This window comes from Oryctolagus cuniculus, chromosome 10 (assembly GCF_051225735.1).
Source record: "Oryctolagus cuniculus isolate XC-2025 breed Fujian yellow rabbit chromosome 10, ASM5122573v1, whole genome shotgun sequence".
Taxonomy (NCBI): domain Eukaryota; kingdom Metazoa; phylum Chordata; class Mammalia; order Lagomorpha; family Leporidae; genus Oryctolagus; species Oryctolagus cuniculus.
Window position 1 is genome coordinate 44,493,427 of NC_142876.1, and position 12,177 is coordinate 44,505,603.

Sequence of the window (12,177 nt, forward strand, 5' to 3'; positions counted from 1 at the left end):
GGCACTGCCAGCTCCTGGGTGAATCTGTCAGAATTGGCCCTTGCTTCTCCACACACCAGCAGAGAGCAGCTCTGCAGGAGGACGAGAAATAAACAGGGTCTCCCCTCAACAAGGCTGTGGAGCCCCTCGGTACGCCATGCCTGCCCTTCTGCTGCCCTGTATTGGTACAGCCTAACCTCACCCCCCTCATCCAGCTCAGGATCACAAACCAGACTTCCAGTGGATTGGGAGCTATGGTGCAGTGGGATGATGGGCACAAGTCTATAATCCACCTACAGATTTATCTGATCCAGCTGGTTGCATATTTAAGTGGGTACCTTGCATGGTTGCACTTAACCTGTTATAACTAAGATTTTAAAATTGTTATGGATATAATTGAGACATGATAATGTTACAAGTTCATGGGATATAGTATTGGTATTTTGATACACATATATATCATGTAATGAGCAAATCACTGTGATTAGCATATGCCTGAACTCATATGTTTCTCATTATTTTTGTAATGACTGTATTTAAAGATGCAACAGCTTTCTTTTTAAAGATTTCTTTCTTTATTTGAAAGACAGAGTTATACAGAAAGGAGAGAGAGGGGAAATCTCCCACCTGTTGGTTCACTCCCCAGATGGCTGCAAGTGCTGTGGCGGGGCAGGAGCAAGGAATTTCTTCCAGTTCTCTGACATGGGTGATAGGGGCCCAAGTTTCATCCTCTGCTGCCTTTCCTAGGCCATTAGCAGGGAGCTGGATTGGATGTGCAGCAGCTGGGACATGAGCCGGTGCCCACAGGGGTGCCAGTGCTGCAGGTGGTGGCTTTACCCTCAATGCTACGGTGCTGGCCCCAACAGCTTCCTTTAACCTAAAAGATGCTCCGACATTTTAAAAAATGTGTCTTTCGGCCAGCGCCGTGGCTCACTTCGCTAGTCCTTGGCCTGTGGCGCTGGCACCCAGGGTTTTAGTCCCTGTTGGGGCGCCCAATTCTGTCCTGGTTGCTCCTCTTCCAGTCCAGCTCTCTGCTGTGGCCTGGGAAGGCAGTGGAGGATGGCCCAAATGCTTGGGCTCCTGCACCAGCATGGGAGACCAGGAGGAAGCTCCTGGCTCCTGGCTCGGATCTGCGCAGCGCGCTGGCCATAGTGGCCATTTTGGGAGTGAACCAACAGACCTTTCTGTCTGTCTGTCTGTCTCTCTCTCACTGTCTAACTCTGCCTGTCCAAAAAAAATGTGTCTTTCCTTACATGGACTTTGTTTAGAAGTCCAGGCCACTTATTTCTCAGAGTTTCTCTCAATATGGACACTCTGTTCATGACTAGATTCAGGTTCAATAAGAGGAATATTGCTTTAACACGATATTGTATCAATTAAAATATCAAAAAGCACATGGCATATGTTTGTCTCATTGCTAGAAATTTTTTTTAGCTTTTATTTAACAAATATAAATTTCCTAAGTATACCTTATGGATTACAATGTCTTCCCCCACATAACTTCCCTCCCACCCACAATCCTCCCATCTCCTGCTCCATCTCCCTTTCCATTCACATCAAAATTCATTTTCAATTCTCTTTATATACAGGAGTTCAATTTAGTATACATTAAGTAAAAATTTCAACAGTTTGCACCAACATAGAAACACAAAGTATAAAGTACTGTTTGAGTACTAGTTATAGCATTAATTCACATTGTACAACACATCAAGGACAGAGATCCTACATGGGGAGTAAGTGCAGAGTGACTCCTGTTGTTGACTTAACAAATTGACATTCTTGTTTATGGCATCAGTAATCACCCTAGGCTCTTGTCATGAGTTGCCAAGGCTATGGAAACCTTTTGAGTTTGCTGACTCCAGTCTTATTTATACAAGGGCATAATCAAAGTGGAAGTTCTCTCCTCTCTTCAAGGAAAGGTACCTCCTTCTTTGATGGCCTATTCTTTCCACTGGGATCTCATTCACACAGATCTTTCATTTAGGTTTTGTTGTTTGTTTGTTTATTTTTTTGCCAGAGTGTCTTGGCTTTCCATGCCTAAAATACTCTTATGGGCTCTTCAGCCAGATCTGAATACCTTAAGGGCTGAATCTGAGGCCAGAGTGCTGTTTAGGACATCGGCCATTCTACGAGTCTGCTGTGTATCCCGCTTCCCATGTTGGATCGTTCTCTTCTTTTTAATTCTATCAGATAGTATTAGCAGACACTAGTCTTGTTTATGTGATGTGATCCCTTTGACTCTTAATCCTATCATTAGGATCAATTGTGAACTGAAATTGATCACTTGGACTAGTGAGATGGCATTGGTACATGCCACCTTGATGGGATTGAATTGGAATTCTCTGGCATGTTTCTAACTCCACCATTTGGGGCAAGTCAGATTGAGCATGTCCCAAACTGTACATCTCCTCCCTCTCTTATTCCCACTCTTATATTTAACAAGGGTCACTTTTCAGTTAAATTTCAACACCTAAGAATAATTGTGTGTTAATTACAGAGTTCAACCAATAGTATTAATTAGAACAAAAAAATACTGAAATGGATAAAGTAATAAGTTGTTCATCAACGGTCAGGGTAAGGGCTGATCAAGTCACTGTTTCTCATAGTGTCCATTTCACTTCAACAGATTTCCCCTTTGGTGCTCTGTTAGTTGCAACTGATCAGGGAGAACATATGATATTTGTCCCTTTGCGACTGGCTTATTTCACTCAGCATGATGTTTTCCAGATTCCTCCATTTTTTTGCAAATGACTGGATTTCATTGTTTTTTACTGCTGTATAGTATTCTGTAGAGTACATGTCCCATAATTTCTTTATCCAGTCTACTGTTGATGGGCATTTAGGTTGATTCCAGGTGCTATCTATTGTGAATTGAACTGTAATAAACATTAATTTTTAATCATTAAGTTAGAGTACCAACCTATGACTTACAAGTTAATCTGTTTCCTCCTAATAATTAATATGCAATCAGGTGAATTATTTGTTAAAAATATGCTACTATCTTGTTTTTTCCAGTAAGTTTTGACCCCATGGACTTACAATCTGTTAGTGATTGTTAGTCAGCTCCATCATTGGGACAGTTGTAAATGGAAGTTTTGCTGGGCTTTCATGCCTTTACACTGGACTGGCAATTTGAAAAAACTCAAAGGCCTGGTACAAACTGGACCACAGGCCATTTTCCTGGAAAAAAATAGTTTTCCTTCAGTTCATCTTTTTTTTTTTTTTAAATGACATAGCCATGATAAGGCAGATTATTATAGAGGCAGAGATTGAGGGAAAGATTCAGATAGAATTCCAGTCTGCTTGTTCACTCCCAAAATGCCCACGATGACTGGGGCCAGGGCCACGGTGAAACTGAGAGGTAAGTGTAATCCAGGTTTCACATACTGGTATCAGGGATTCAACTGCTTGAGCCTCCCAGACTCTGCATTAACAGAAGCTTGGAGTCAGAAGCCAGAGCCAGAAATAGAATCCAGGCGCTGCGATATGGGATTTGAGCATCTTAACTGCATCTTGACTGCTGTACCAAATAGGAACCCTTTCCTTGAGTGCTTGTTCAGGCTCATATGCTCCATGAACAGATGGTGCATAGAATCCTAACTCAGAATCAGCTCAGTGCTTTTCCTGCTACTTTTCTGACCAGCCCACATCTCAGGAAAAGCATCCCATAGGACTTGTTTTAGCAATCATCCTCAAGATACTGTTTAGGTATTAAAATCGGTGTGATTAGAGCATTTTAATGTGCTAAATACATTTATTAAGTACTTTGGGGAGGAATATTGGAAATATGGCAAAATGAAATTAAAAGGTAAATTTATAGGATGAGCATTTGGTACAGTAGTTAAGTCACCACTTGGGATGGCTGCCTTCCATATTGGAGTGCCTGGTTGGAGTCCCAGACACTCTGCTTCCCATGCAGATTCCTGCTAAGATGTACCCTGGGAGGCAGCAGATGTTAGCTTGAGTAACTGGCTCCCTACCACTTACATGGGAGATTAGGATGGGTTTTTGGGTTCTGGATTCAGCCTGCTCCAGCCTGGCTGCTGCAGTTATTTGGAGAGTGAAGCAGTAGGTGGAAGATTTCTTTCTCTCTCCACATCTTTCATGTCTGCCTCTCAAAGTAAAAAAATTTTAGATATGAATTTATTTTGATTGCAAAAATGAAATCCCTGCACATTATTTTCATAATATGCATTCCCATGGACTTTTTGAAGATGCCTCATTAAAAGAGATTTTTAAAAAATTATTTTTGAGTTTGAAAGAGCCCCACACATGGACAATTTAATTCTCCAACCTAGAAACTAAAAAACAAACAAACTCACTCAGAAAACAAAAGCCCTCTAGTTTGTTAATACTAAATCCATTTGTTCAATAAATTATTCACTCAGCAAATATTATATGAAAGACCCAGTACTGGAAGCAGAGGAGACACAGCAGAGAGCTTTCTTTAATGTGCTGTAGAATGTGTCCATGCTATGCCGTCATACAGTCCTGGGTGCCAATAATTGCTGGAAAACTTAGCCAGGTGACAAAGTCCCTGAGCTCCATGGCCTCGGATTTCTTCACTTTGAAAGTGGTTGATGGTAGTTATTTCACTAAGTGGGTGTGATGATGAACTTACAGCAGTAACACACACACACACACACACACACACACAGAGAGAGAGAGAGAGAGAGAGAGAGAGAGAGAGAGAGGCAGCCTGCCTTTTGCACAGCGCCATGTAAGCTACAATGCATGCCTATCAAAGCTTGTTCTTATTGACAGTATTCACAATCAGTGTGCACAAGGCTTCCATGGACATGGAGTCCTCTAAAGATAGGGCTGCATGTATACACCAGTATTTGCAAAGCATTCTGGAAAGTGCCCGGGCTGGTACTTGTACATTATTAAACCAGGAAGCATTTTTCCAACCACTGTGGCTCTTTATCATTCTCCAGCACCTCTCTCTAGACATTTTCAATGATGGTGCCATCAGCGTTTTACTAAGCAGACTATACTCTAGTTCTTATGTTAATGCTACCTACTGGTAATTGGTACTCATTTAATCCTGGTTCTGTTTTCAGCAGCTACATAATTCATGTTGCATAATTAAAAGGTAGCATCTCCCCAGAGCTGCTCACTTTCCCAGCAGATTTTGTTTCAGAGCCAACTCTCTCAGTTCTAGCAGGTTGGCACCTCTCTCATCCCAAGTGTCAGCTCCAGGCCCATGTCTGGTACAGGTGTCTGAGCCACAGAACTGAAGGTGGTGTACCAGTTGCCTGGAAAGCCTCATAGCAAGGAGAGGGGCTCATGGATATCATGAGGTTCTACACAAAATATCCCCATAATTTTGAAAGTCCTAAGTGTCTTAGGTATCACTGAGATGCTAAATCAATAAGATAAAGTCCTGGTTCCATCACATACCAGTTTTGATTGTTCAGTTAATTTTTGTCATCTGTCATTTCCATTTTCCTGAAGGACCAAGGGAACATTGTGAAGGTGGAACAAGATGATGCTGCACAGCGGGCATGAAATTTATTTAATCCATCATTGTTAGTAGGACTTCACTTTGTAGTTTTATCATGGAGTGAACTCATGGTACTTATATTGTTGGGTGGATTTAGCTGCTCAGTCCCCTTTTAGCAGTCACTTAAAACACTTTGCTTAAGGTCATTCCCCTTCCAGGGACAGCTCATATGCAAAAACTGGTGGATATGGGAAGGGTGCCTTGCCATCCTAGTCCAGCTTGGAGCAGATCTGAAGGCTTGTTTTCAACCTTGTGGCTCACAGTGGGGTTGACCCAAGGTTGTTGGTCCCATATCAGCTCAGCCTATCTCTCTGCCCAGTGCTGCCTGGTTCCCCTCCCAGCAAAAATAGTTGGCCCAACAAACTCCAGAGTAAGCTGCACAGGGACACCACCAATGACAATGGGATGCGAAGATAAGTGCCCTCACTTAGGTGTTACACCCTGGGGCCTGAGACCTCTGACCACCAGAGCTCACCTCCATCAGTCTTTGGTATACTCCAGGGTGCTGTGAGGGTTTTAGAAAGAAAGTCGCTGGTTCTCTTGGGAACTTCCCATCTTCTGGGTGTTCTGCCAGGGCCCTGGTAGGGAAATCATATTTTCAGTTAAGAGGATAGCATCAGAGAAGGCCTCAACTCAGAGCATCCAGCTAAAACCATGCTCACGACCTTGTGTCTTGTCCAAATGTGAAAGTGGCAGCCTAAACAGCACTAGGTACCTCCTATTCTTGCGACCCTGCATTTGACTTTGGTGCCTGAATCCTACAGGGATTTTGGGATATTGCAGGAGACAGGGCTTGGCAAATGTCTGAGGTGCTAGACAGAAATTTCAAACTAGAGTGGGCATTTGGTGTAGCTGTTAGGATGCCATGTGGGATGTGTTTGTGTGTGTGTATATCTATATATCTATATCTATATCTATATCTATGTATCTGTGTCTGTATCTATCTATGTATATACTGGAGTGCTTTGTTCAAGTTCCGGCTCTATTCCTGATTCCAGCTTTCTGGTAATGTATACCCTAGAGGCCAGCAGGTGATGGTTCAAGTGGTTAGAACCATGCCGCACTCTGGTAGACCTACTTGAGTTCCTAGCTTCAGCCCGCCCCAGGTATTGAGAAATGAACCAATAGATGGAAGTTGCTCTGTCTGCATTTCAAAATAAATAAATAAATAGAAATGATTTTTTAGAGAAGTTTTAAATATTTCTCCATAGGGAGTGCAGATTTGTCCATTGGTGTCAGGTTGAGTTGATTTTGTAGAGTTACATGGGTTTTAAAATATAGATTATTCCACTTCTTTTTGAAAGAAGTGCAATTGTTTTACACTTGCAGTTTCAGAGGTCCTGTTTATTTTAAAATTACTTCTCATATAATTCTGACCTACAGAGTTTTTGTAACTTTATATCCATAAATTCTTTTTGTACAATATTCATTTATCTAAGTTAAGAGCCTTACATTCATTTAAACAGTGGGCTGCTCTCTTACTAGTTGATGATTAAAGAAAAAACTTCAATGAATGAATGAATTTTAAGGAAACACAAACTAATCAATCCATCATGCAGCCAGAGTGATCTTTCTAAAGTACACACTTTGCTTAACATTGTTCATTAATTTTCTTAATGTGCCTTAAAGAGTCTGCATAATCTGATAGTTGTTTACCTCTTCAGCTTTGACTTGTTCACCAATTAATCTCCCCAACACACACACACACACACACACACACATACACACACACTTTTAATTAGTCTTAGACAAAGGTCTAAAGTAGCATTCTGTTTTGGAAATCACATAGTTTTCTCCAGACTATAGACAACATATAAATTTTGGTCCTTTTCTGTTAAATATTGAACACATTGATAAAACTGCCCCAAAGTTGTTATGTCAGAAGAGGCTGATAATTTCTGTTGAAAAATCAAAATATAGAATTGTATAAATTGGTTAGTTGTTAGGCATATACCTAGTAAGAATGACATATTAAACATAATGCTTTATCACTTTTCATCTGTGTTTCCTTCTTTGGAATTATTCTTTTATTTTAGGAGAGCATGATTTTCATGGGTTGTTACATGGAGCAGAGGTTGGATTGAAAGAGACAAAAAACAAGGTGGTTTCTTTATACTGTCTCTATAGACCCTGAGCAATGTCAGTAAGGAGGTGGAGGATACTAGAAACACTTCTGACCTTGCACTGTTGCTCTATACAAAGCTATAAATCTCTGGCATCTGGAGGACTGCTTAAAATCTAAGCTACCTCTTCTCTCAAGGAGCTCCAATGTGGAATTTTAAAACAGAAGGAATTTTATAAACTCTTCCGATTCTTATTATGTGTAATAATTTATAAGACTCTAAATAATTTTAGATAATTTATCCAGATTTCAAAGACTTTTCCCCAATGATTTTGTTAAACAATAACTTTCAAGGAATGATTGAAAAGAGAAAGAAAAAACAACAAAAAAAGAAACTTCTAACCAAACGGAGATGCTGATAATATTTTTCAGACTTCACACTTGAATTGCATCGATCTTATTTTTGAATTTGAATGTGCTGATTTTAGAAAGTAATATTAAATATTAAAGTGGCACTGTAGTATATTTTTAAATATTTATTTATTCAAAAGGCACAATTATAGAGAGGCAGAAGCAGAGAGAGGGAGAGGGGAGAGGGGAGAGGGGAGAGGGGAGAGGGGAGAGCAGAGGCAGGTCTTCAATCTGCTGGTTCACTCCCCAAATGGCCACAATGGCTGAGGCTGAACCAGGCTGAAGTCAGGTCCCAGGAGCTTCTTCTGGGTCTCTCACATGGGTGCAGGGGCCCAAGCACTTGGGCCGTTTTTCACTGCTTTCCCAGGCACATTAGCAGAGAGCTGGATCAGAAGTGGAGCTGCCATGACTGGAACCAGTGCCTATATGGGCACTGCAGGCAGCAGCTTTACCCACTTCACCACAGTGCCTACCCCATGACAGTATTTATTTATTTATTTTTTAATAAAAGAGGAACTGATAACTGTCTAGCTTTCACTTTAGGATTTCATTGCTTTTCTAAGTTCTGGACTAAGGTATCCATTAAATGTAACTCAATTTTGTAGTCTGTGTCCTGATGTTGTATAGCTATTACTTTGCCTCAGCTAATACCAGTTTGTGTGTGTGTGTGTGTGTATGAGTGTGTTCTCAAACTCCATAATACACAAATTATACTGAATATTTTACTCTTTTTTGCAACGTAAGTAAAATGTGTCTTGTGTTAGAAACCTTAAAAATGTGTTTATTGATTTTTCTGTGAATAAAACTCTCATTTTTAAAAATTTGATAACATACAGGGTAGAGAAGAATTCTTGAAAAGGCTCATTCGAGCTCAGGTGTCTGCTGGAATGATAATTCAGGTAATACTAATTTGGTTTTAATATTTTATTCTTCCTTTAATTTGTATTTTGCTTAGCATTTTAAATTTGCCTGTAATGAGGCATCTTGTCACTACTTGGTTTGCAAGCCAGCAGTTTTCGTTCTTTAGCTGATGACAGTTGCCCTCTGTGTACAACTAGCTGCGTCTGCTCATGCATAAAGAAACTGACCTCCTATACACATATCTCATTGTGTGGCTTAATGGGAATTTCTGCCAGTCTAGTGAAAGGGCAGTGGGATCTTATTCCTAAGTGTTGAACTCTTTGGTTTGCTTTTGTGATGATGTTATGTTTTCTTTACATTTAGTGTCTTTCCCTTGAATTCCTTTATTTAACCCTGAAAGAGAAATATGCTGTGATGTTTCTATATAAAGATTTTTGAATCTAAAGCATATAACTAGCAAAATCAACTTGAAATTTTAAATATTTATTCACTATTTGCATATTCTTTGGAACTACATTTTTTTTTTGTTTAATTTGTGACATGTTTCTGGAATGCTTCCTCTTTAGGAAAGACACACGTATTTGAAATTATTTTTGTAAGAAAAATGAAATCAAGATGCAAAACAATCCAAAAGAGTTATTTCAGATTATCTTGAACTTTGGTTCTCTTTGAAACAAACACAAATTTTGTGATTTTTCTATTATATATCCATATATCTTTGTATAACAACTTCACAGTCTCGTCAATCCTTTCTGTCTAATATTTTATTATCAACTTCCTACTCATTGGTTGTATTTTGCCTTAGGTTGTAGGAATTGCATATATTCCATTATATGTTGTTAGGGTTATGTTCTCTGACTTATCGTCCATCTATACTTACTTGAGCATGTTTTATTTTTGTTGCCTATTAATTTTTTCTATCATTTCTTATACTGAGAACCATTGCTCTTTAAATATGCTGTATTTGAACTCACTGCTTTCTGTGGCAGCACGTATTTTATTTTTAAATAACAAAATGTTATGTTATTAACCAATGTTAATAAATGCTTCAGTAATTAATAACAATGAATTACTTAAAAATCTTTTGGTGGCAGAGACGACTGTTTTCCATTCAAGAATCTCAGATATTTGAGAGGCAAGATCTTCAGCAAAGGAAAGCAATATATAACCTAACCATGGCAGGCATGGAGGCACCTCTGTTGAAACTGGAAGAGGATGCTGTAAGAATCAGAAATCTCCACAAAGATCAATCTAATGTGAGCGTTTATGAGAATTTGAAGGAATATTAAGGCTGGTAAATCGTGTATGTGAGTTTATATTATTCTTTGGATAATTACCATTTTACATAGGAAAAGCATAGGCAAACAAAGTAAACTATGAGCGTTTCAGGACCACACCACTGATCTTTAGTGAAACTGTATAGCCACACTTAATATCTAGGACCCCATGCTCTGTCTTAAGAGTTCTCTTGGGAAAAGCAGCTTTCAAATGGATAAGTGGTGTGGTTTGTCCCTATGGTCAATTTATCTGAAAATCTTCGATACTTCTTAACAGTTTGTGTTTTCTTGAACTCTTTTATAAGGCACCTTGACATTTTCATGGTAAAATTTACATGCATGTTATTTTAAGACAGCTAGGGTAAAAAATATTTTCAGATCTACAAGTTTATGGCAGTAACTGATATGACTAGTCCTTCCCAAAGAAAAATTTAGTAGAAAAATATGTAAACATCCTGTCATTAGTCTTTTGGAGAACCTGAGGGTGTGGTAAGAGTTATACATTCCTGTCCTTCCCTGCAGGGAGCACATGCATTACATTTATTTGGGCCATTTTCACTATAAGACAATTTTTCTTTGAAAATTACTATGTAAGTTGATATTGATATCTTGGTCATTAATAATTTTCAAAGTGCCTTTGACTATGAAATTGAAATGTGCAAAATATTCTCATTGTAAATACTTATTTTGTTTTTTAAAGCCTCCCCCCATGAATTAGGCAGGAAGGATTTGCCTTGTATCATAAACTTGAGATAACTGAACTTCACATAGGTTGAGCAATGGTTGCAAGGTCATAAAACATGAAAACAGATTCTGAGTACTACCTCATTTAGGGTTTGAAATGCTGTCTTTGTGCTCATGTAATGAATATATATAACTTATGCCAACACCTAGTGGGATAAATGGTTTTAATAATGGCCCCCTATTAAATTATCAAAGGGAATTTATTAATTGCTTCAAAAGCCTTAGTGTAATTGTGTTAGAATGATAATGCATTCCAGAAAAGACTAATGATTTTGTTTTCTCTTCTTTTATGATAGCCATGATTTTGTATCTTTTTGTGGTTCAGTAATCATTTTCAGTTTTATTATATTTTAATAGTTAAGAAATTAGTCAGATAGCTAAAAATATCATAAAACTGATTACCTATAGCCACAGCAGTATATCCCCGTTAGACACTTGCCAAAAGAAACTCTGCCCACAAGAGGATCAGTCAGAAGTTAGGGGAGTCCTCAAGCAGCCTAAGATAAAAAGGATTATGGTTGTACATGGCAGTAGCACTGTAGGGTATAGGGATAAAAAAAATAGTTAAGAAATTAGATATTTAACATAAACACCAAGAAAAAATAAGTTTTAACATGATTATTACTAACAGTTTTTATTTGGAAATGAAAATATTTAGAATGATATAATGAAAATTTAATTTTTTTTAAAAGATTTATTCACCTTACATGAAAGTCATAGCTACACAGAGAGAGAGGGAGAAGCAGAGAGAGAGAATCTTCCATCCACTGGTTCAGTCCCCAAATGGCTGCAAAGGTCGGAGCTGCGCTGATCCGGAGCCAGGAGCCAGGAGCTTCTTCCAGGTCTCCCACGGGGGCACAGGGGCCCAAGGACTTGGGCCATCTTCCACTGCTTTCCCAGGCCACAGCAGAGAGCTGGATCAGAAGTGGAGCAGCCGTGTCTCAAACCGAAGCCCATATGGGATGCTGGCACTGCAGGTGGCAGCCTTACCCGCTACGCCACAGCGTATCAATTTTTTCTACTAAAGTTGAATGCATTTTGATTTTCTCATGTAATGCAAATAGAATATTGTGATTTTAGATATCATGATATGTTTTTCTGAAAATGCTGTATTTTGGCCGGTGCTGCGGCTCACTAGGCTAATCCTCCGCCTGCAGCACTGGCACACCGGGTTCTAGTCCAAGTCAGGGCTCCGGATTCTGTCCCGGTTGCCCCTCTTCCAGTCCAGTTCTCTGCTGTGGCTAGAGAGGGCAGTGGAGGATGGCGCAAGTCCTTGGGCCCTGCACCCACATGGGAGACCAGGAGAAGCACCTGGCTCCTGGCTTTGGATCAGTGCG

At 39.5% G+C, this 12,177-nt stretch overlaps 1 protein-coding gene across 1 annotated transcript in view; it reads left to right on the forward strand.

Annotated features, from left to right (window-relative positions):
• Positions 1-12,177, forward strand: part of CCDC178 (coiled-coil domain containing 178) — a 501,523-nt gene that overhangs the window by 211,414 nt on the left and 277,932 nt on the right. Inside the window, exons 15-16 of the mRNA XM_089305201.1 lie at positions 8,795-8,857; positions 9,914-10,075. Of these exons, the coding sequence (XP_089161327.1) occupies positions 8,795-8,857; positions 9,914-10,075 (225 nt within the window). The remainder of the gene's footprint in view (positions 1-8,794; positions 8,858-9,913; positions 10,076-12,177) is intronic.